Source organism: Aotus nancymaae, unplaced genomic scaffold (assembly GCF_030222135.1).
Source record: "Aotus nancymaae isolate 86718 unplaced genomic scaffold, 86718_ANA_hifiasm-v0.15.2.pri h1tg000030l, whole genome shotgun sequence".
Lineage (NCBI taxonomy): Eukaryota > Metazoa > Chordata > Mammalia > Primates > Aotidae > Aotus > Aotus nancymaae.
Window position 1 is genome coordinate 12,828,350 of NW_026988443.1, and position 20,051 is coordinate 12,848,400.

The 20,051-nt window shown below is 56.7% G+C and overlaps 1 protein-coding gene across 13 annotated transcripts in view; it reads left to right on the plus strand.

Annotated features, from left to right (window-relative positions):
• ADGRG1 (adhesion G protein-coupled receptor G1) overlaps nt 1-17,452 on the plus strand; it is a 44,794-nt gene extending 27,342 nt beyond the window's left edge. For 12 of the 13 annotated variants that reach the window (XM_064383120.1, XM_064383122.1, XM_064383116.1 and 9 more), the window contains 13 exons: nt 2,026-2,124; nt 2,653-3,075; nt 4,921-5,053; nt 5,670-5,817; nt 7,169-7,300; nt 7,635-7,751; nt 7,990-8,035; nt 8,278-8,381; nt 9,102-9,220; nt 11,927-12,213; nt 13,291-13,399; nt 14,187-14,455; nt 15,914-17,452. In XM_064383120.1, coding sequence (XP_064239190.1) covers nt 2,061-2,124; nt 2,653-3,075; nt 4,921-5,053; nt 5,670-5,817; nt 7,169-7,300; nt 7,635-7,751; nt 7,990-8,035; nt 8,278-8,381; nt 9,102-9,220; nt 11,927-12,213; nt 13,291-13,399; nt 14,187-14,455; nt 15,914-16,044 — 2,082 coding nt within the window. In that variant the 5' untranslated portion in view covers nt 2,026-2,060 and the 3' untranslated portion in view covers nt 16,045-17,452. The remainder of the gene's footprint in view (nt 1-2,025; nt 2,125-2,652; nt 3,076-4,920; nt 5,054-5,669; nt 5,818-7,168; nt 7,301-7,634; nt 7,752-7,989; nt 8,036-8,277; nt 8,382-9,101; nt 9,221-11,926; nt 12,214-13,290; nt 13,400-14,186; nt 14,456-15,913) is intronic. The other variant, XM_064383126.1, reaches the window with a different exon arrangement.
• Nucleotides 17,453-20,051: the final 2,599 nt, after the last annotated feature.

Consider the following 20,051-nt stretch of genomic DNA (forward strand, 5'->3'; position numbering starts at 1 on the left):
TGGAGGAAGTGGCATTTGGACTGACAACCAGGGGGACAGCAACAGAGACTGACAGGAAGCAGAAGGAAAGAGGGGGTCTGGGAGGGACGTGTCCCTGTCCCCGGATGTTGGGTTTCCTTGCTGAGAGAAGACACAGCGAAACCTTACAAATCACAACCTGGGAAACGGCGCCCTCCCTAAAACACCTTCCACATCCTTCTTCTCAAAGGGTCCTGTGATGCCGTCAGGGGCAGATGATGAGCCTGTCTGACCTACAACTGAACGACAATGCCTGATAAATTGGGGTTCCATTTCACATGGTGGGACGCAGGAGATTGGCTCTTGACTGAAGGGGCCAGGTTTGTTCGAGGGAGAACTGGCCTAGGAAGGAGATATTCAGCTCCTGCCTGGGACACCCCTCCCTTTAATGCTGCCCTCAATGATTCAGTTCCAAAGCCACCTCTTCCTGAAAGTCCTCCTTGGTTTCTCTCAAACTCATACTCTTGTGTGTATTCTCTGGCTTGTGGCCAGTGAGTTCCTCTGTCCCTGTGGCCAGCTGCCATGCTACACAGGATGAGGTTGCCTGTCCGTGAGCCCCCAGCTTTGCCACAGGGCCAGCTGGCTGTAGGGAGGGCCAAGCCTCCTGGCAACTCTACAAGTGCCAGGGCCTCAGGTTCCCCGCCAGGCACTACACTCCTGACCAGGCAGGGAAAGCCCCTGGCCTCGGGAGCATTTTGGAGCAAGTCATTTGGCCCCTGGGCCTCAGTTTCTCCATCTGTGCAATGGACCAACAGCAGTACCCACTTCATAGGGTTGGAGTGAGAATCAGGGCAGAGGTGCAGAGGTGGGACAGGTTAACACAGAGGCTGGCAGATAGCAGGCGCTCAGTTAATAGAGAGCTCGGAGGGTCAGATGTGCCCCATCCATGCCAGGTTAGGGCAATACCGAGTCCTAGCCCTCAGTGGAGACCATGGTTCCTTTGCTCCAGGCCCGGGAAACTGCCTCCCCCTGGCGGTCATGATAGGAAGCGCCCTTGCCTTCTGGCTCCTGTAGAGGGCGCCGTTGATCCTTTAGTTCCCTCACTCTCCATCCCCACAGCCGTTATCCAGCAACCTCTCAGTACGCCAGGCCCTGCTCACAGAGTGGATCAGGTGCTCCCTGGCTGACGGAGGAGGAGGGAACACACCATCTCCCACTACCTGGAGGAGGCTGATGGGGGATGGGGAGAGGTTTTGGCCAGTGGTGGGAACCAAAGGAGGCTGGGCCTGATTGTGGAGGGAGTTGAGGTAGGCTTCCTGGAGGAGGTGTCCTCTGAGCTAAGTCTCAGGAATGATAATAGGGAGGTAGCTGGTGAGAACTCTGGGACCCCCCTTTTTTCTGTGTTCCCTCCAGGCGTGGAGGGGCAAGGTGGTGGCGGTTCCAAGTGGAACCCTCACCACCAGATTCTAGACAAGATCAACCTGTCACTCTGGGTCCAGGAGAGAGGCATTATGGTTAGCCCGATTTTGAGTGACTTACACAAGGTGCTGCAGCAGGCAAAAGGCGGAGCTGAGACTGGAACTCAGCTGGACTCTGGACAGCCATCGCCTCTTTTCTTTTTTTTCCAGCAGGGTTTCACTCTGTCACCCAGGCTGGATTGCAGTGGCGTGGTCATAGTTCACTGCAGCCTTGACTTCCTGGGCTCAAGTGATCCTGCCACCTCAGCCTCTCTAGTAGCTGGTACCACAGGCATGCACCACCACACCTGGCTAATTCCATTTATTTATTGTAGAGATAGGGTCTCACTATGTTGCCCAGGTGGGTCTGAACGCCTATGCTCAAGAGATCCTCCTTTCTCGGCCTCCCAAAGTGCTGGGATTACAGGCATGAGCCACCGAGCCTGGCCCCACTGCCTCTTGAAGATCAGCTTCTGGCTGCTCTGGGGAGGTCCATGGGCTATTTCCACCTCACCTCCCACATCCTTGCGACACTGGCCTCCTCTTCTGCAGGACCAGCCCAACCCCCACACAGTCTAGACTCCCAGCTAACACTCCTGGCCTCTTCCAGGTGGTGACTTCCAAGAGTGACTTCGCGGGAGGAAGATGACTGCCCAGTGCCTCCTGCAGAGACCACTGCTCCTGCTGAGTCTGCTCTTCCTGGTCCAAGGCAGGTCTTCCCAGGGGTGCCCCGGGGCTGCTGGGACTTATGTTAAAATGCCTCTGTGCCTAGGGTGGCTGCCAGCACTCCTTTAGGCAGGTACAGCTCAGCTAGTGGAGGGTACCTTGGAGAAAAGAAAGATACTCCTTCCTTTTGGTAGACGCAGCCCTGCAGTGCACAGCTTAGGGTATGGAACATGGATGGGATACTGCCCAGCTCACCTTTGCAGCCAGAGCATTTTTGTGCAGTGTGCCACCTGCACAACCGTCTGTGGCAGCCATGACCTCATTAAATTACTTGATTGCTGTTAAAAATTTGTTTTGCCTTTGAAATTACTACTCGTTTTCAGTTTCCTCTTTTTATATTTTGATGCTGATAAGTTTTGAGTGGGAAAGACTAACACATTTTTGTAGACCCTTGGAATGTGTGTGAGTCTCAGGCTCCAGGTTCATGTGTTCTCAGCCCAAGGCCTGTCCCCTTCCCTGCTTCTGCTCAGCCCCTGCCACGGGGTGCCATCTGCAGCCTCTGCCTCCTCAGGTGCCCACGGCAGGGGCCACAAGGAAGACTTTCGCTTCTGCGGCCAGCGCAACCAGACACACAGGAGCAGCCTCCACTACAAACCCACGCCAGACCTGCGCATCTCCATCGAGAACTCCGAGGAGGCCCTCACAGTCCACGCCCCCTTCCCTGCAGCCCACCCTACTTCCCAAGCCTTCCCCGAACCCAGGGGCCTCTACCACTTCTGCCTCTACTGGAACCGACACGCTGGGAGATTGCATCTTCTCTATGGCAAGCATGACTTCCTGCTGAGTGACAAAGCCTCTAGCCTCCTCTGCTTCCAGCACCAGGAGGAGAGCCTGGCCCCGGGTCTCCCGCTGTTCGCCACCTCTGTCACCTCCTGGTGGAGCCCTCAGAACATCAGCCTGCCCAGTGCCGCCAGGTTCACCTTCTCCTTCCACAGTAAGGCAACTTCCAGGCAGAGGGAACAACTGGGCAGTGGGCAAAGTGGACTGGGCTCGCAATGTCAGATCATGAAGCTTGGGCTTTACTCACAGGCACTGGGGAGTCATTGAAGGTGTCTGAGGAGGGGAGGAGTGTGATCCAAGTGCTAGGATTACAGGCATGAACCACCGCGCTTGGCCCCACTGTCCCTCGATGGTTATTTTGTGGGCAGGCAGGGGTGAGGATGGAGGGGCAAGGGTCCATCCTGAGGCTGCAGAGAAGGTCTTGGAGAAGGAGGATGAGGTCTGAACAGGGTGGGAGAGCAGAGACTGGAAACGGAGTGAAGATCAAGGAAGAATTCTTCCCCAGCATCAGTGTAGATTGTTCATTTCCATTTCACAGAGGAGGAAACTGGGGCACCGAGAGGCTGCCCACAGGTGCACAGTTAGCCAATGGGAGAGCCAGGATTTGAACCCAGCAGCTGATTGGAGGGGAGTGGGGGTCAAGGTGGAGCATGAGAGGTCAAAGGTCAGGAGAGCACTGGGGAGGGACTGACTCTGAGGTCCAGAAGCTGCATCTTCACCCTGGAGTGTGGCAGGTACCATGTGGCCACTACCATTCAGCGCCATTCAATGCTGAGTGGAGGCCAGGCAGGGAGGAGCATCAGAAGGAGCTTGAGGGTCTACTGGGGGGCTTTCATGTCTCTCCAGCACCTCAAGTTTGAGGCAGGGCTGTCAGGGGTTGGGGGCACAGCACTTTGATTATGTTCGTGTGACAGGCTAACTGATCATCTCCAGTGCGACAGGCAGGGGTCAGGGCAGACCCCCCAGGGGGGTCCCCACACCCCAGGCTGGGCTTCTGCTCCCAACGTGGGAGGATTTAGGGCAAAGTCAGTCCTAGTTACAAATTGGCATTCTGAAGACCAGACTGAGCCTCGTCTTGTTTGACCTGTAGAAGGTTTTTAAAAACATGCACCAGTTTCCGAATCACCTAAAACCCAGGTTTTTTGGGTGATACATTCAAAAGATGGGGCTACGCAGGGCCTACCTTTCTCGGTGGCACAGAAAATATACCCCTCAACCTCCACTGTCTGTCTTCCTCATCTGAGTCCCACCTGATCCCTGGAGATACCCGAGTCGGCCGCCTTTGGGTACAGGCTACCTGGGCAGAGGGGCCGAGCCTGGGGTCAAGGAGGCTGATGGGTGTGGAGTCCCAGGAACCACCACCAAGCCCCCGACATCCCTCCTAAGCAGGCCTGGCTGGGCCCTCCCTGTTCCGTGTGTGTAGCTGAGGGCACCTGTGGAGGCTGCTGAGCAGGGCGCATCCCACCCCGTCCCGCTGGGGCTGGCATTGCTGGCGGGTTCTGTAAGACACAGCCCCTGGGTCGGCCTCATCTGAGTGACCTTGGCAGCGTCTACTCCACTTCTTTTTTTTTTTTTTTGAGACAGAGTTTCGCTCTTGTAGCCCAGGCTGGAGTGCAATGGCACGATCTTGGCTTGCTGCAACCTCTGCCTCCTGGGTTCAAGCAATTCTCCCGTCTCAGCCTCCTGAGTAGCTGGGATTACAGGCACCTGGCTAATTTTTTTGTACTTTTAGTAGGGACTGGGTTTCACCATGTTGGCCAGGCTGGTCTCAAATTCCTGACCTCGAGTGATCCACCTGCCTTGGCCTCCCAAAGTGCTGGGATTATAGGAGTGAGCCACCGCTCCCGGCCTCCACTCGACTTCTTGAAGCCTCAGTTTCCCCTTTGTAGAGTAAGGATCGAAGCATTCAGAGTCATGTCGGGGTGGCATGGGGCAGAATGGGAGGCTCCTGGGACCTGAATCAGCAGCCTCGGTGGGGGCCTGTCCACCCCTCCCCCAGGTTCTCCCCACACGGCAGCTCACAATGCCTCAGTGGACATGTGCGAGCTCAAAAGGGACCTCCAGCTGCTCAGCCAGTTCCTGAAGCATCCCCAGAAGGCCTCGAGGAGACCGTCGGCCGCCCCCGCCAGCCAGTAAGAATGGTGCCGGGGCAGCAAGGGGATCCAGGAAGGGATCAGAGCCTGGACCTGGAGTGGGGGCCACCGGGAGGCCTTCCGTGGGGCTAGAATACTTCCTTGATTCTCTTTCCTTCCCCTGGGAGTCAGCACACACCCCCCATGCAGAGCCCTCTCCTGTCTGAGTCAGTAACCAACCCCGCGCCTGCCATCCCAAGCTCTCCTCCCCGACATAAAGGAAGGACGGGTGGCCCATGGCACAGCCCAGCAGACTGAGGCTCAGAGATGGCAGAGCCAATCCAAGGCCACAGAGTGGGTTGGCACAGGCAGAGCTGGGCTTGTACCCGCTGTGCTGACTCCCAGGACGGCCCCCACCACCCCATCGCTCTCCTTTCCTGTGGCTCCCAGGCCCCGCCTCCTCTGTCTGCCCCTCCCCAGCTCAGTCGTTCTCTCCATCGCTCAGGTGCCGGCTTTTCTCTTCTGAGGGCTCTCTACGCTCTCCTGCCCACCCCGCCCCTCTCTCTGTCTCTGCCCCTGCCCTGTGTCTCTGTCTGAGTCTCTCCTCTTCCTGCCTCCGTCTAGCTGCCGGCCGGCCCCCTCCCCACCGTCACTGCCGCTTTCTCCTCCCTGCCAGGCAGTTGCAGAACCTGGAGTCGAAGCTGACTTCCGTGAGGTTTGTGGGGGACACGGTGTCCTTTGAGGAGGACCGGGTGAATGCCACAGTATGGAAGCTCCAGCCCACCGCCGGCCTGCAGGACCTGCACATCCACTCCCGGCAGGAGGTCAGGGGCCGGCCCGGGTGGGAGGCAGGTGCGGGCTGGGCCTGGCTGCCAGGAGGTGGGGCTGTGAGCACTCCCCGAAGCTCAGTGCCCCCGTAGCCTCTCCCCAGGGCCTCCCTGGAAGGTTCCAGGCCCAAGGATAGATAGCCATCCTCAGTCAGTAGCTCAACCATGGAATTGAGGACCCTGCCTGGCACAGTGGCAGGACCTGATTCCTGTGCCAGTCTCCTGGGGCCACCTGTGTGAACGGAAGTCTGGCTCCTGAATGCCTGCCATGCACCCCTGTCTTTTTCTCTTTTTCTTTTTTGAGACAGGGTCTTGCTCTGTCACGCAGGCTGGAGTGCAGTGCGATAATCATATCTCACCGCAGCCTCGAATTCCTGGTCTCTCTCAAGTGATTCTCCCACTTCAGCCTCATGAGCAGCTGGGACTACAGGCTTGCCACCACACCTGGCTTAAAAAAAACTCTTTGTAAGGCCAGGCACAGTGGCTCACGCCTGTAATCCCAGCACTTTGGGGGGCCCAGGCAGGCAAATCACTTGAGGGCAGGAGTTTGAGACCAGGCTGGCCAACATGGTGAAACCCTGGCTCTACTAAAAATACAAAAATTAGCTGGGCGTGTTAGTGTGTGCCTGTAATCCCAGCTACTTGGGAGGCTGAGACAGGAGAATTGCTTGAAACCGGGAGGCGGAGGTTGCAGTGAGCCGAGACCACGCCACTGCACTCCAGCCTGGGTGACAGAGCAAGACTCTGTTTCAAATATATATATATATATATATATATATATATATATATATATATATATACATACACACACACACACACACACACACACACACACACACACACATAGTGGTAAAGATAGGTCTCATTCTGCTGCCCAGGTTGGTCTTGACCTCCTGGGTTCAAGCAGTCCTCCCACCTTGGCCTCCCAAAGTGCTGGGATTATAGGCATGAGCCCCTGTGCCCAGCTGCACCCCTGTCTTGAGACTGCCCCTTGAGTGGCTCTGGTTAGCTGGGAACCACGTGCCCTGCCCACATGGCCACCCCCCACCTGGCTGCTGTAGGCAGAGCTGGCATCTGAAGCCCCAGACAACACACCACCACGTGGTTCTCCCAGGCCTATTTGCCCTGGAGTCCTGGAGTCCTGGAGTCCTGGAGTCCAACCACAGGGCTCCCCAGCCAGAGCTGGGAGCAAGGAAGGGAGGGCTGGCATGAGTCAGGCTTGGCTTCTGAAGAAATGGGCTTAGAGGTGGCAGTGTCCGGGAAGGGATGGGTGCGTGTGTGCTGGGGCGGGGTGCACGGATCTGGGGGCCTGTGTTTGGCTGAGCCCTAAAGGGACCCTGGTCTGTAGGAGGAGCAGAGCGAGATCTTGGAGTACTCGGTGCTGCTGCCTCGAACGCTCTTCCAGAGGACCAGGAGCGGGAGGCGGGAGACTGAGAAGAGGCTCCTCCTGGTGGATTTCAGTAGCCAAGCCCTGTTTCAGGTACGAGGCCCTCACCCCCATGGCTCCCCAGGGGAAAGCAGTTTTTGTCAGACAGAGGTGGAAAGAAGGCATGCAGATGAGCTCCTTCCTCTGGGAATCAAAGCCTTCCCTTGTAAAGTCAGAAGTTGCGCTGCAATGTGCAAATCTCCCTGTGAGAGGGCCAAGCAATGTTGTTCTTACTATAGTGTAAATGACTACATGGGCACAATTGGTTCCAGAGGGAGACTCAGCATCTCAAGGGAATATGCTGGGAGAGAGAGTTAGGGGCTTCTGGGCCCTTCTTCTCAGCCCTGAACTCCCTCCCTACTCTCTTCCCCCAACCCCGTGTATCCAGGACAAGAATTCCAGCCAAGTCCTGGGTGAGAAGGTCTTGGGGATTGTGGTACAGAACACCAAAGTGGCCAACCTCACGGAGCCCGTGGTGCTCACCTTCCAGCACCAGCCGCAGCCGGTGAGTGGGGCCAGCCGTCACGGGGACAAGCGTCCCTTCTTGGCCATGTCACCCTTTCCGCTCCTGCCCTCCAGACTCATTTGTCTTCATAACGAAAAGATTGCCTGGTTGAGGGCTCCAGCCAGTCAGGTCCAAATGGGGCAGGTGGTGGCTTGACTGTGTTCTAGACTTCCTCTGCCTGGCCCGTAAATGGGGGGACTGTCACAGAATCCACTCTCCGTCTTTCTTGTCCTTACAGAAGAATGTGACCCTGCAGTGTGTGTTCTGGGTTGAAGACCCGATATGTGAGTATGTGGGGATCTCCGGGCCAGACAAGGATCCGGAAGAGAAATGGAGTCTGGGGGAGTCAGGGAGGTGGGGTTAATCACCGAGGGCTTCTCGGAGAAAGGTGGACTTTGAAGAGAGGGCGATGGCAGGCTTCGGGTAGGCCTGGTGGAAGAAAGCCGCAGTCGTGCTTTTGGGAGTGGGCTCAGTGGGGTCCTGGGGGACTGGATTTGGTTGGAGCCGCATGCCGTCCCCTCCTCAGTGAGCAGCCCAGGGCATTGGAGCAGTGCTGGGTGTGAGACCGTCAGGAGAGAAATGCAAACGTCCTGCTTCTGCAACCACCTGACCTACTTCGCAGTGCTGATGGTGAGGGTCCCGCTCCTGCCTCGCAGCCACACCCCAGGCCGTGTGCTTGCTCTGTATGGGCACTTTTCACGCATTCAGTCATTTATTCCTCATAACAGCTCTCCAAGGTAGCTTCTATTGTGTCCCAGGCGCAGAGAGGTTCAGCAGTGTACCCGCAGCCACACAGCTAGTCAGTGAAAGAGCTGGTTTGTAAAGTCAGCTCTTTATTCCCAAATTTTGGTGTGTGCTAAAATGCAGATTCCTGGCCCTCACCTAGGGTTCTGATTTGGCAGTGCTGAGGCCAAGAGTGTTTCTAATGAGGCCCCTGAGGTGGCCTCCAGTGCCCTCAAGACCTCAGAATTCATGATCCCAGGATTGTAGGATTCTCCCTGTGGGGGTCCAGCTGGGGCTTGGATACCCCCGGGTGTGGGAAGCTCATTCCCTCACAGGAAACCTATTCCCATGTTAAATGTTATAGAGGAGTATCAATGCCGGGACAGAATAGGGCTTCTCTCATGAAGGGTTCTTGGCCTCTGTGGGTCAGGAAGCTGCTTGAGAATGTGGTCAAATCTAAAGATGCCCCCACTCCAGAAAAATTCACTCATGGGACCACATTCTGCTCAGTTGGGAGAGGAGGTTCTTAGGCCCACCAGGGACCCCAGGTTAGCCCGGCACGCAGGGCAAGCCTGCGGGTTGGGTGGGGGACGTGGAGGCCAGCCCTCACCTGTCTCCTGTGGCCAGGTGTCCTCGGTGGAGCTGGACGCTGTGCACAGGCACTACCTGAGCCTCCTCTCCTACGTGGGCTGTGTCATCTCTGCCCTGGCCTGCATCGTTACCATCGCCGCCTACCTCTGGTCCAGGTGAGGCCTGAGGGGGTGGGACAGGGGAGGGGGTCCTCCATGGTATACTCCCCCGCCGGGGCCTGCAGCCGTGGAGACCTGCTCCTGGGATCAGCCTGCCCGAATGACCTGGAACTGTGTGTGTGGTTAGGGGAGCTGTGGGGGGTACAGTGTGTTGACCCCTGGGGGCCACGGCTCCTCCTCAGATCTGTGGTGTTTTGGTAACATAGCAATTACACATTTTAACTAATCGTCAACATTTCATGTATGTATGTATGTATGTAGGACAGAGCCTTGCTCTGTCGCCCAGGCTGGAGTGCAGTAGCACGATCTCAGCTCACTGCAACCTCTGCCTCCCGGGTTCAGGTGATTCTTGTGCCTCAGCCTCCTAAGTAGCTGGGACTACAGGTGTCTGCCACCATGCCCTGCTAATCTATGTATTTTTAGTAGAGACGGGGTTTCACCATGTTGCTCAGGCTGGTCTCAAACTTCTGACCTCAGGTGGTCCATCCACCTCAGCCCCACAAAGTGCTGGGACTATAGGTGTGAGCCACCGCGCCCAGCTAATTTTCAACATTTAAAATTGAGAGAGTCCACCTAAGAATCTGTTCCTGGAGTAAGACGGGAAAGCAAAACAAAAAATTTTAAAAAAGAATCTTCATTTCTGCCTTTGAATAAGCAGATTTGCGAGAGCGCTGGTGGACAGAATAATATCCCAGCAATGATGATGATAGTTAATACGTGTGTCAAACTTCCCACGTGCCATGCACTCTTCTCAGTGCTTTACCCACGTCAGCTCAGTGCGTCCTCACAACAGCACTATGAGGGAACGCTCAGAGAGAGTAAGTGACTTGCCTGAGGTCACACAGTGAGGAAGTGGCAGAGGTTGTCAGATTGTCAGTGCTTGGCTTGGCCTAAATTGGGGTGTGCTTGCCCTCAGCACTGAGTCCATTTGGGGAGAGGAGGGACACCCTCAGTTCTCACTGTCCCCAGGCACGAAGAAGGAGGAGAGGGAGGTGAAGCTGTGTTTATGTGTGTGCACGAGCATGTGTGTGCATATGACTGTCATGTGTGTGCACAAGCATGTGTGTGCATGACTGTCGTGTGTGCACGAGTGTGTGTGTATATGACTGTCATGTGTGTGCACGAGCATGTGTGTATATGACTGTCATGTGTGTGCATGAGCATGTGTGTATATGACTGTCATGCGTGTGCACGAGCATGTGTGTATATGACTGTCATGCGTGTGCACGAGCATGTGTGTATATGACTGTCGTGTGTGCACGAGAGTGTGTGTATATGACTGTCATGCATGTGCACGAGCGTGTGTGTATGACTGTCATGCGTGTGCATGAGCATGTGTGTATATGACTGTCATGTGTGTGCACGAGCGTGTGTGTATATGACTGTCGTGTGTGCACGAGCGTGTGTGTATATGACTGTCATGCGTGTGCACGAGCGTGTGTATGTGACTGTCATGTGTGTGTATGAGCATGTGTGTGCATATGACTGTGATGTGTGTACACGAGCATGTGTGTGTATATATGACTGTCATGCATGTGCACAGCTGTGCACCCGGGGAGCTAAGTAGGTGATGGTGATGAGGAAGGACAGCTGGGTGATGAGATGGGCTCGGTGGAAGGCTGAGGGTGCGGGCAGAAACTCCCGACACCCCGCTGCTCACAACCATGCTGAAGGACACAGCCCAGGGACCCTTAGGAACTGAGCGCCTTATCTGTGCCTGATGCTTTGTATCAGTGTAACTCTCACGCCGACCCTATGAAGGCACCATCCTCCCACTTCACAGATGGGCAAAGTGAATCTCAAGGGGAGGCCGGGCGCGGTGGCTCAAGCCTGTAATCCCAGCACTTTGGGAGGCCGAGGCGGGTGGATCACGAGGTCAAGAGATCGAGACCATCTTGGTCAACATGGTGAAACCCCGTCTCTACTGAAAATACAAAAAATTAGCTGGGCATGGTGGCACGTGCCTGTAATCCCAGCTACTCAGGAGGCTGAGGCAGGAGAATTGCCTGAACCCAGGAGGCGGAGGTTGCGGTGAGCCAAGATCGCGCCATTGCACTCCAGCCTGGGTAACAAGAGCGAAACTCCGTCTCAAAAAAAAAAGGGGGAAAGGACTAGCTCAAGACGGTGCCCTGAGTTAGGGGCAGGGCGGGGTGGGACTCCAGGATGGTGACGCTGGGGCCTGCATGTTCTGCCACACCCTCAAGGGCCACGTAGAATCCTGGAGTGGGGGTGGGGGTGGGATGTGCACACGTTGACTTGCAAACCAGCAGACAGACTGATGCTCACAGCCCACACTCGGACTCACAGACACACGGCTGTGTGGACAGATGGGCAGACACAGAACACGGACGGTGTGGATTCTCCAACGCGGTGGGAATGCCAGTGCTTCCTCTCCGACTTTGGGAGTGTCTGGTTTACTGTAGCGGCTGATTTGTCTTCTTCGCTCTGCCTGGTCGAGGCTTCTGTTAAACGTGCACCTGGTGCCTGAGTCTGTGGGTGCTAGGCACACAGTAGGAGCACAGGGGGAATGTGGGGAGCAGCTTGGCTGCGGCCACAGGAGCAGGATGGGGGAGGGTATGATTGTGTGTGTGTGTGTGTGTGTGTGTGTGTGTGTGTGTGTGTCGGTGGGGGGCAGTCTGGGAAGGCTTCCTGGAGGAGATGTGGGCACACTCCCCTCTCTACCTTCCCACACTGGCCCACCAGGGTACCCCTGCCATGCAGGAGGAAACCTCGGGACTACACCATCAAGGTGCACATGAACCTGCTGCTGGCCGTCTTCCTGTTGGACGTGAGCTTCCTGCTCAGCGAGCCGGTGGCCCTGACGGCCTCGGAGCCCGGCTGCCGTGCCAGTGCCATCTTCCTGCACTTCTCCCTGCTCGCCTGCCTCTCCTGGATGGGCCTCGAGGGCTACAACCTCTACCGACTTGTGGTGGAGGTCTTCGGCACCTATGTCCCTGGCTACCTGCTCAAGCTGAGTGCCTTGGGCTGGGGTAAGTGGGTGGGGCCCCACACCTGCCTCTCCCACGTGGCTCTGGCAAAACCTAGGCACCTGCTTCTGCCTCTCCACCTATCTCTCTGGCTTCCCTCCCGGCTTCCTTCACTCATCCTCAGGTGTCCTTCCTCTTGGCTGGGTCAAGGTCCCCTTTAGGAGGAAGTGGTGAGCCCTGTCCCCAAGAAACACTCCCAAATTCTCCACATCACTCACTCTGTTACAAAGGGGCTTTATGAGCAAGTCCACCATGTGTGAATGTGCAGGTTGTGCACTGCTCAAAGGCACCCAGTTCGGAGATCGGTGGGGCTGAAATCCTGCTCCACTCATTTAATCACTCAGTCTGGCAATGGCCCTGCCTCTGGAGCCCACGGGACCTTGGGTAGCAGATCAGATTCTCTGTGGCTTTGGCACTTTGCTCTTGGCCAGTGACTGTCAATTCCCCTGTGGCCCAGCCCTCTTATGTCAGACCCAGAGCCCAGGGGCTCCTGATGCCACTAGTCTGTTTGGACATTGCACAGACCCCCAGCCTCCGCATGCCCCTGACCCCAGCTTGCTGCTCCTCATGGGTTGGTCATTGGGCCCCTTCTTTGTCCACTCCCTCATTTGCATGAAATTCCTCTGGAGGTGGCTCTGTGTCAGGACACTGTGTCTGGAGGTGGGCAGCCTCCTCTAGGGAGCTTCCAATCTCCACCTAATGGGCGAGGTCAAGGCCTAGTGCAGACGGCCCCTGAAGGCAGAACTCTCGCTGTCCCTCCTAAACTGTCTGCCCCTCCCATCTCCCCCGTGACATCCAGCCCTGCCACAGAGACCCACAGGCCTTTCTTCCAGGGGCCCCCAGGCTGACGAAGGGCAGAGCTAAGGTTGGAGGAGATGGCTTCCCCTTATAGGAAACCCAAACTGGAATGGGGAAGGGGAGGGTCCAAGCTTGTGAGAACTTCTCCACCAGATGGGGCTGGGTGGACTTCAGGAGCCCTGACTTCAGAGGGGGCCTCGCCCTTCAGACCCCCTGAGGCCAGCAGGGAAGGGGCAGGCCTCAGAGAGCAGGAGATGGAGCGCCATGCATTGCCATCCTCAGGCTTCCCCATCTTTCTGGTGACGCTGGTGGCCCTGGTGGATGTGGACAACTACGGCCCCATCATCCTGGCTGTGCATAGGACTCCAGAGAGTGTCATCTACCCTTCCATGTGAGTGGCTGTGAGCGATGGGGACAGGGAGGTGGATCTCTGGGTGTGGAGGCCAGAGTGCAGCCCAGGTCATGCTGGCCAGGAGACGCCTGTGTTCCAGTCTCCTCAAGGAATTGGCCTGGCAGTGGCCTGAGCACTGGTTTAAGAGTCATGGAGCTGAGAAAAGGCCTGGATCCAGCACTCACTCCCCAGGTGACCTTGCACAGGCGCCGGCACTTCTCTGAGCTTTGGTTTCTTCATTTGTGAATGGGTGCATGGGTTGAAGCAGATGAACCTCGCTGCCTTCCTCAGCAGTACCTCTCTGTTTCCCATGGGAAAGACGGAGGCTCAGGGAGGGGAGGGATCTACTCTTGGCCACTCTGAGGTGGGTGTGCTGTTCAAAGGCAGGGGGTGAGTGGGGCTGAAGTCCAGTCGTTCTCCACTCCCCGATTCTCCCAGGCTGGCAGTGGCCCTGCCTGTGGATCCCCTGTGGATTCCTGAGCTCCAGGCTGGGAAGGGTCCTTCCCAACGGCTCAGTGGTTTTGAAATTTTCAGCCCTTCATGTTGTGACCCGGTGATTTCTGCCTCACTTTCGTACTATCTATATTATTACTTACTTAATATTTTCCTTTAAACAATCCAACTTGTTAACGTAAATGTATTTTTAAGATTACATCAACACTGTGAGTAGAAAACAAGCAGCAGTTGCTGTAAGCAGTGAATAATCCTAAAAACAAACAGGACCATCACAGCCTGGGACATGCCGCCCCTGCTGGCTGCGCACTGAGCCTCCGGCCCTTGCCTGCAGGTGCTGGATCCGGGACTCCCTGGTCAGCTACATCACCAACCTGGGCCTCTTCAGCCTGGTGTTTCTGTTCAACATGGCCATGCTGGGCACCATGGTGGTGCAGATCCTGCGGCTGCGCCCCCACACCCAAAAGTGGTCGCATGTGCTAACGCTGCTGGGCCTCAGCCTGGTCCTTGGCCTGCCCTGGGCCTTGATCTTCTTCTCCTTTGCTTCCGGCACCTTCCAGCTTGTCGTCCTCTACCTTTTCAGCATCATTACCTCCTTCCAAGGTAAGGAGAAGATCCGTCCCTCGGCCCAGGCAGGGTGCTCACACATGGAGCACGGGGCAGGGAAGAGATCACCCAGGGAACATGAAGGTTTCCCTTCTCTGGGCCTGTCATCCCATTCATAAAATGGGGCCCTCCGGGCCATAGTGGACAAGTCTTTAGTGAGCACCTACTATGTGCAGGCCCTGTGCTAAGCCACACAGCTATGGCTGAGCTGGTTGGGTGTGGGCCTTGCTCTTGTGCAGCTCAGCTCTAGTGGGGAAGACTGGGCATCGGTGGGCAAGTGTGTAGCCGTCAAAGGTGGTCCCAGATAGTTGAGAAGTCATCGTGAGCATGTGCTGCACAGGGCCTGGACTGGGGTAGGGGACACCCTAAGAAGGGTGGCCAGGGAGGCCTCTCTGGATAGGAGACGTGTGAAGACAACAGAAAGACCCCACTATGGGGGGATGGAGGGCCTCCCTGCTTCAGGTGTGGGACTAGCAGCAGCGCTGTTGGGAGCTTATTGGAAACTCAGCCTCTGGGCCACCCGGGCCCTGCTGCGTCAGACTCTGCATTTTCATAAATGCCCAAGGGGTCACATGCACAGGATAGGTTCAGGAGCCCTGGTCTAGGGGAAGGAAGCTCCAGGCGGAGGGAGAAGCAGGAGCAAAGGTCCTGAGGCTAGAACCGGCTGTATGTAGGAGGGACAGTGAGGGAGAGCGTGGCCAGAGGGCAGTGGGTCAGGGGTGGAGGGGTGAGATCCCAGGGCAGGGTCGTGAGGACCCTGGCTTGATGCCAACCAGGTCCCTTCCTGGGCGCATACCTGTGTGTGTGTATTCAGGTGCACACACAGGCAGGCACACCCCTCTGTTCCTGGCCGTGCAGAATGGGAGGGGGTTGTATGGCCAGGCCCAGGGGCTCACCTGGGGTTCAAGGCCAGCCTCCCATACAGGGTCACCTTAGAATGGAAGCTGAGAGTTGGCGGTGGGGAGATGTTACCAAATTTCAGTTATTTAGTGTTCAAGCCTTCATTCCTGCCTGTGAGACACAGGGGACTCAGGATTGGGAGTGAGGCCCATCCATTCCCACAGACATCTACTGAACTGGGAAGACATCAGAGTGCTAGTAATTTGGGGAGTGCAAAATCGCACAGGGCGTAAGTGGGTGGGCTCCAGAGCCTGTTCACACCGTTTGAGCCCTGGCTCAGACACGTCCCCTTACCTGGGCCTCCTGGGCCTTCGTTTCCTTGTTTACAAGAGAATAGTAATGAATAGGATGGGTCTGCAGGAGGCTTGTGACACAGTGAGAGGCCACACAGGGACTTAGCACAGTGCAGCGTGGTCCCATGGGTGCCCGACAGCACGTGCTGGGCAAACACTGGTGGTGAGGTGGGGCAGACTTGCGTCTTGGTGGCTGGGGACGGAGGAGGAGGGAGGGGCGGGGCTCCCCCACCTGCTGAGCCCGTGCCCTCCCTACCCGCAGGCTTCCTCATCTTCCTCTGGTACTGGTCCATGCGGCTGCAGGCCCGGGGCGGCCCCTCCCCTCTGAAGAGCAGCTCTGACAGCGCCAGGCTCCCCATCAGCTCGGGCAGCACCTCGTCCAGCCGCATCTAGACCTCCAGCCTACCTGCCTGCCTGCATGAGGAAGCAGAGACTCAGGCTCATCTCACACTGCCAGTGGCCCCTGAGCAGGGCCCAGCCCCAGGCCGGTGGGAAGGCCCAAGGACCATGGATGGATGGGCTGTTGCCATGGCGGACGGGCTCCCGGGCTGGGCTTTCTCAATTGGCCTTAGGGACTACTCGGCTCTCATTCAGCTCCCAAGGGGCTCAGGAGCTTGCCGCCTTGCTGGCTGGGGGACTGTCCCCACATCTGTCCTAATCCAGGTGGAGGCCTGGTCTCTCCCCACCACCCCCAGGCCCAGCCTCGTTGCTGGGAGCCAGGCCTTGGATCTTGAGGGTCTGGCACGTCCTTAGTCCTCTGCCCCTTCCTGGAGCAGAAACGTGGCTCCAGCTGCTCTGTCTCTCGCGATCACCCTGAGGGCGCTCTGCATCCTCTGTCATTTTAACCTCAGGTGGCACCCAGGGCAATGGGGCCCCGGGCTGAGCTTCAGGGCCGGAGCCCTGGAGGAGGAGAAGCCCGTTGCCAGGAGCACAGCAGCAGCTCGCCTACCTCTGAGCCCAGGCCCCCTCCCTCCGTTACCTCCCAGCCCTCCCTCGGTCTTCCCCGGGGTTCTCCTCTCCCAGGGCCTCCGCTCCTTCGTTCACAGCCTGGGGTCCCCTATTCCAATGCTGTTTTGTGGGGCGTGGTTTCCAGGAGCCGCCTGGTGTCTGCTGTAAACGTTTATCTACTGCACAAGCCTTGCCCTGCCCCTGACCCAGGCTCAGTACAGATGCCTGGGCTGGGCAGGTCCCTCTGTCCATCTGGGCCTTCTTCTGAGCTGCATTGCCCTTGCGCACACTGACTAAGCACACACCTCACAGGCGCCACGGCCTCTCCTGAAGCCCTGTTGTGGCAAGAACTGGGGACCATGGCAATCCCACCTGGTTTGCATCCCAGCACTCCAAGGACTGAGACCAACCTCCTCTGGTGACACTGGCCTAGAGCCAACACTCTCCTAAGGGATTCTCTCCAAGTCCTGCAAATAACTCCAGGCACACTCGGCCCCCATCATGGTTAATGCTGTCCAACAAACACGCGTGGGTCTATTGCTGGCCTGTGCTAGGTGGTAGGGACATGGATGACCGACCTGGTCACTCCCCCTGCCAACCCTCAGCATGGTATGTGAGGCATGCATGAAGCAAGAGCTCCTGGAGCTACAGGCACGAGGAGAGCGAGCCATCATTCCTGGCTGGGAATCCCGGAAGACTTCCTGCAGGAGGTAGCGTGTGATCTTGACCTTAAAGATGGGAAGGATGCTCTTTTTAAGTACCCATTCTTTTGTCTTTTGATATTAAAAAGAAGTACATGTTCATTGTAGAAAACTTGGAAACTGTAGAAGAGAATCAAGAAGAAAAATTAAAATCAGCTGTCGTTATCATCTAACAAACTGGCGTAAACATGTTGGGGCATTTCCTTCTGAGCTTCTTCCTGTGCTTCTATTAAAAGAGTCACTGAGGCTGGGCGTGGTGGCTCATACCTGTAATCCCAGCACTTTGGGAGGCCGAGGCGGGTGGATCACGAGGTCAAGAGATCGAGACCATCCTGGTCAACATGGTGAAACCCCGTCTCTACTAATACAAAAAATTAGCTGGGCATGGTGGCGCGTGCCTGTAATCCCAGCTACTCAGGAGGCTGAGGCAGGAGAATTGCCTGAACCCAGGAGGCGGAGGTTGCGGTGAGCCGAGATTGCGCCATTGCACTCCAGCCTGGGTAACAAGAGTGAAACTCCATCTCAAAAAAAAAAAAAAAAAAAAGTCACTGACACGAACACCTTGGGGCCAATCAGGAAACGTGAAAGAGAGAAGAGGGCTGTGTGTGAAGGAAAAAAAAAATTGACTGCTAGAAACCTCATCAACCAGGGAAAAGGGGAAAGTAAATGGCAATTGGTGTCTATGCTGGGGAGGTAATAGGGAGTGGTGGGGTCTGTGGCAAACTGGAGACTTCCAATTCCATGCTGAGGGGGCAGCTGCTCATCAGCTCCAGTTGGTCACTGCCTTGTAGGAATGAGGGCCCGTGTAGCCAGACTGCCTGCCTTTTTTTTTTCTTTTTTTTTTTGAGATGGAGTTTTTGCTCTTGTCGCTCAAGCTGGAGTGCAGTGGCACAATCTTGGCTCACTGCAACCTCTGCCTCCTGGGTTCAAGCGATTCTCCTGCCTCAACCTCCGGAGTAGGTGGGATTACAGGTGCCCGCTACCACACCTGGCTAATTTTTTGTATTTTTAGTAGAGACAGGGTTTAACCATGTTGGCCAGGCTGGTCTCGATCTCTTGACCTCATGATCCACCCTCCTTGGCCTCCCAAAGTGCTGGGATTACAGGCATGAGCCACCATGCCCGGCCAAAACCTTATAATTATAGTTGTGTGTGTTTCTCTTTCTGAAATATAACAGTGTCAGAACACAGGAAGGCCCTAAAACGTGAAGATACTGAGGTACAGTGGATGTTCAGAGAAGAATATCACATTTTAAAAACCTGTAAAAAAGTTTTATAAGATCTGCAGGTGGGGGGCTCCTCTTATGCCCCCCAGCTCCAGACGACAGAGGCCAAACCTTCCCAAGCCTCCCACACCCCTGTGTCAGGATTGGGCAGCCCGGGGGGATCAGAGCCAGCTTCCCTCCTTATAGGCCTCTAGGTCTCCGTGAGGAGGTCTCTCAGAGCCCCATGGCTGGGCTAGGTCCTGGGGTGGGGGTTGAGGCAACTCCCTACATCCTCCAGAAGGGAGGGAAAGGACCCAGCCCCCTTCCCCAGGAAGAGAATACCACCCCACCCTGCAATTCTCCCACTTCTCAATCATCTAGTTTCTGTGTCTGAGGCTGGCTCAAGTAATGGGGAGGGTCTTGGATTGGGTTTCACCTTCTTGGGAAGGCCCTGGATGGGGCACTCACAGCTCTGTGCTGCTCCTTTGACCCTGATGGTTCTTATCATGCACTTTCCTGGGCTGTGGGGCTTTGGACAGCGGGATCACCCTTTCTGCCAGCACATGGCCAGGCCTGCATCTGGAAATATCCCTCTAGCTTGAGAATCGGATTGGAGTGGCCGAAGGTTGAATGTTGGCTGGGTCTGACTGGAGGACTTGAGGCCCTGCCCTCTGGAGTCATTGGGAGAAGTGGGGCAGGAGGTGGCAGGAAAGGATGCTACTGTTTTGTTGGCCCTGGGACTCGGGGGTCTCAGGGTTCTGTGAGTGGCTCCAGGCCAGTCCCTGGTCCCCATGGGGCCTTTTTGGGAAGGGGTCGTGGGGAAAGGTTGCTCTCCTTCCAGCCCCACCTGACCTTCCCCTGTTCTCCCCCAGGTGCCCTGATCCCACATTCCCAGGTGGGCAGGGTGCTCAGAGTCCCAGCCCGCTCAACCCCAGGTCCTTCTTCACACACTGGTACCTGTGAGCCTCTCTGGGGGCCCAGGGCCAGGATGGGGCTCCAGCGACAGGCCCAGCTCATACAAGTCCACTGCCCCACCCCACCCTCACCTGCAGCTGGGAGGGAGGCCGGCAGGTCGTGTAGGAGAAGGCTGGGCGGGTGTGGAGCAGTGGCAGGCCCGCCATTCATCTGCCTTCTCGGCCCTCCCTGCAGAGGAAGTTTTTGGGGCTCAGGAAGCCCTGGGCTCTGACCTGCTGCTCCATGCTGGACTCCCACTTGCTCCCACCCTGTGAGTGACCCAGACATTCCCTCCCCACCCCTTCCCAGACCCAGAGGGCTCAGCAGGAGACACTGAGTGAGAGGAAGGGGAAATGGAGGCCAGCAGGGGCCGAGCGGCTCCCCAGTTCAACCCCAAGGCTGAGCAGGGCAGTGCCAGCGCCGTGGGCCAGAGGGAGGTGCCAGTGACCACACACCTTGGCGGGGTGTCCTTCACCTTCCGATCTCCAGGTGGCCCTGGGCTCATCCACTGTGCCTCCCTGGGGCCTCCAGAGCTGAAGCTCGAGTGGCTGGCGGCCCGATTCCTTTAGGCTGAAGCCCAGGCGTGTTTGCC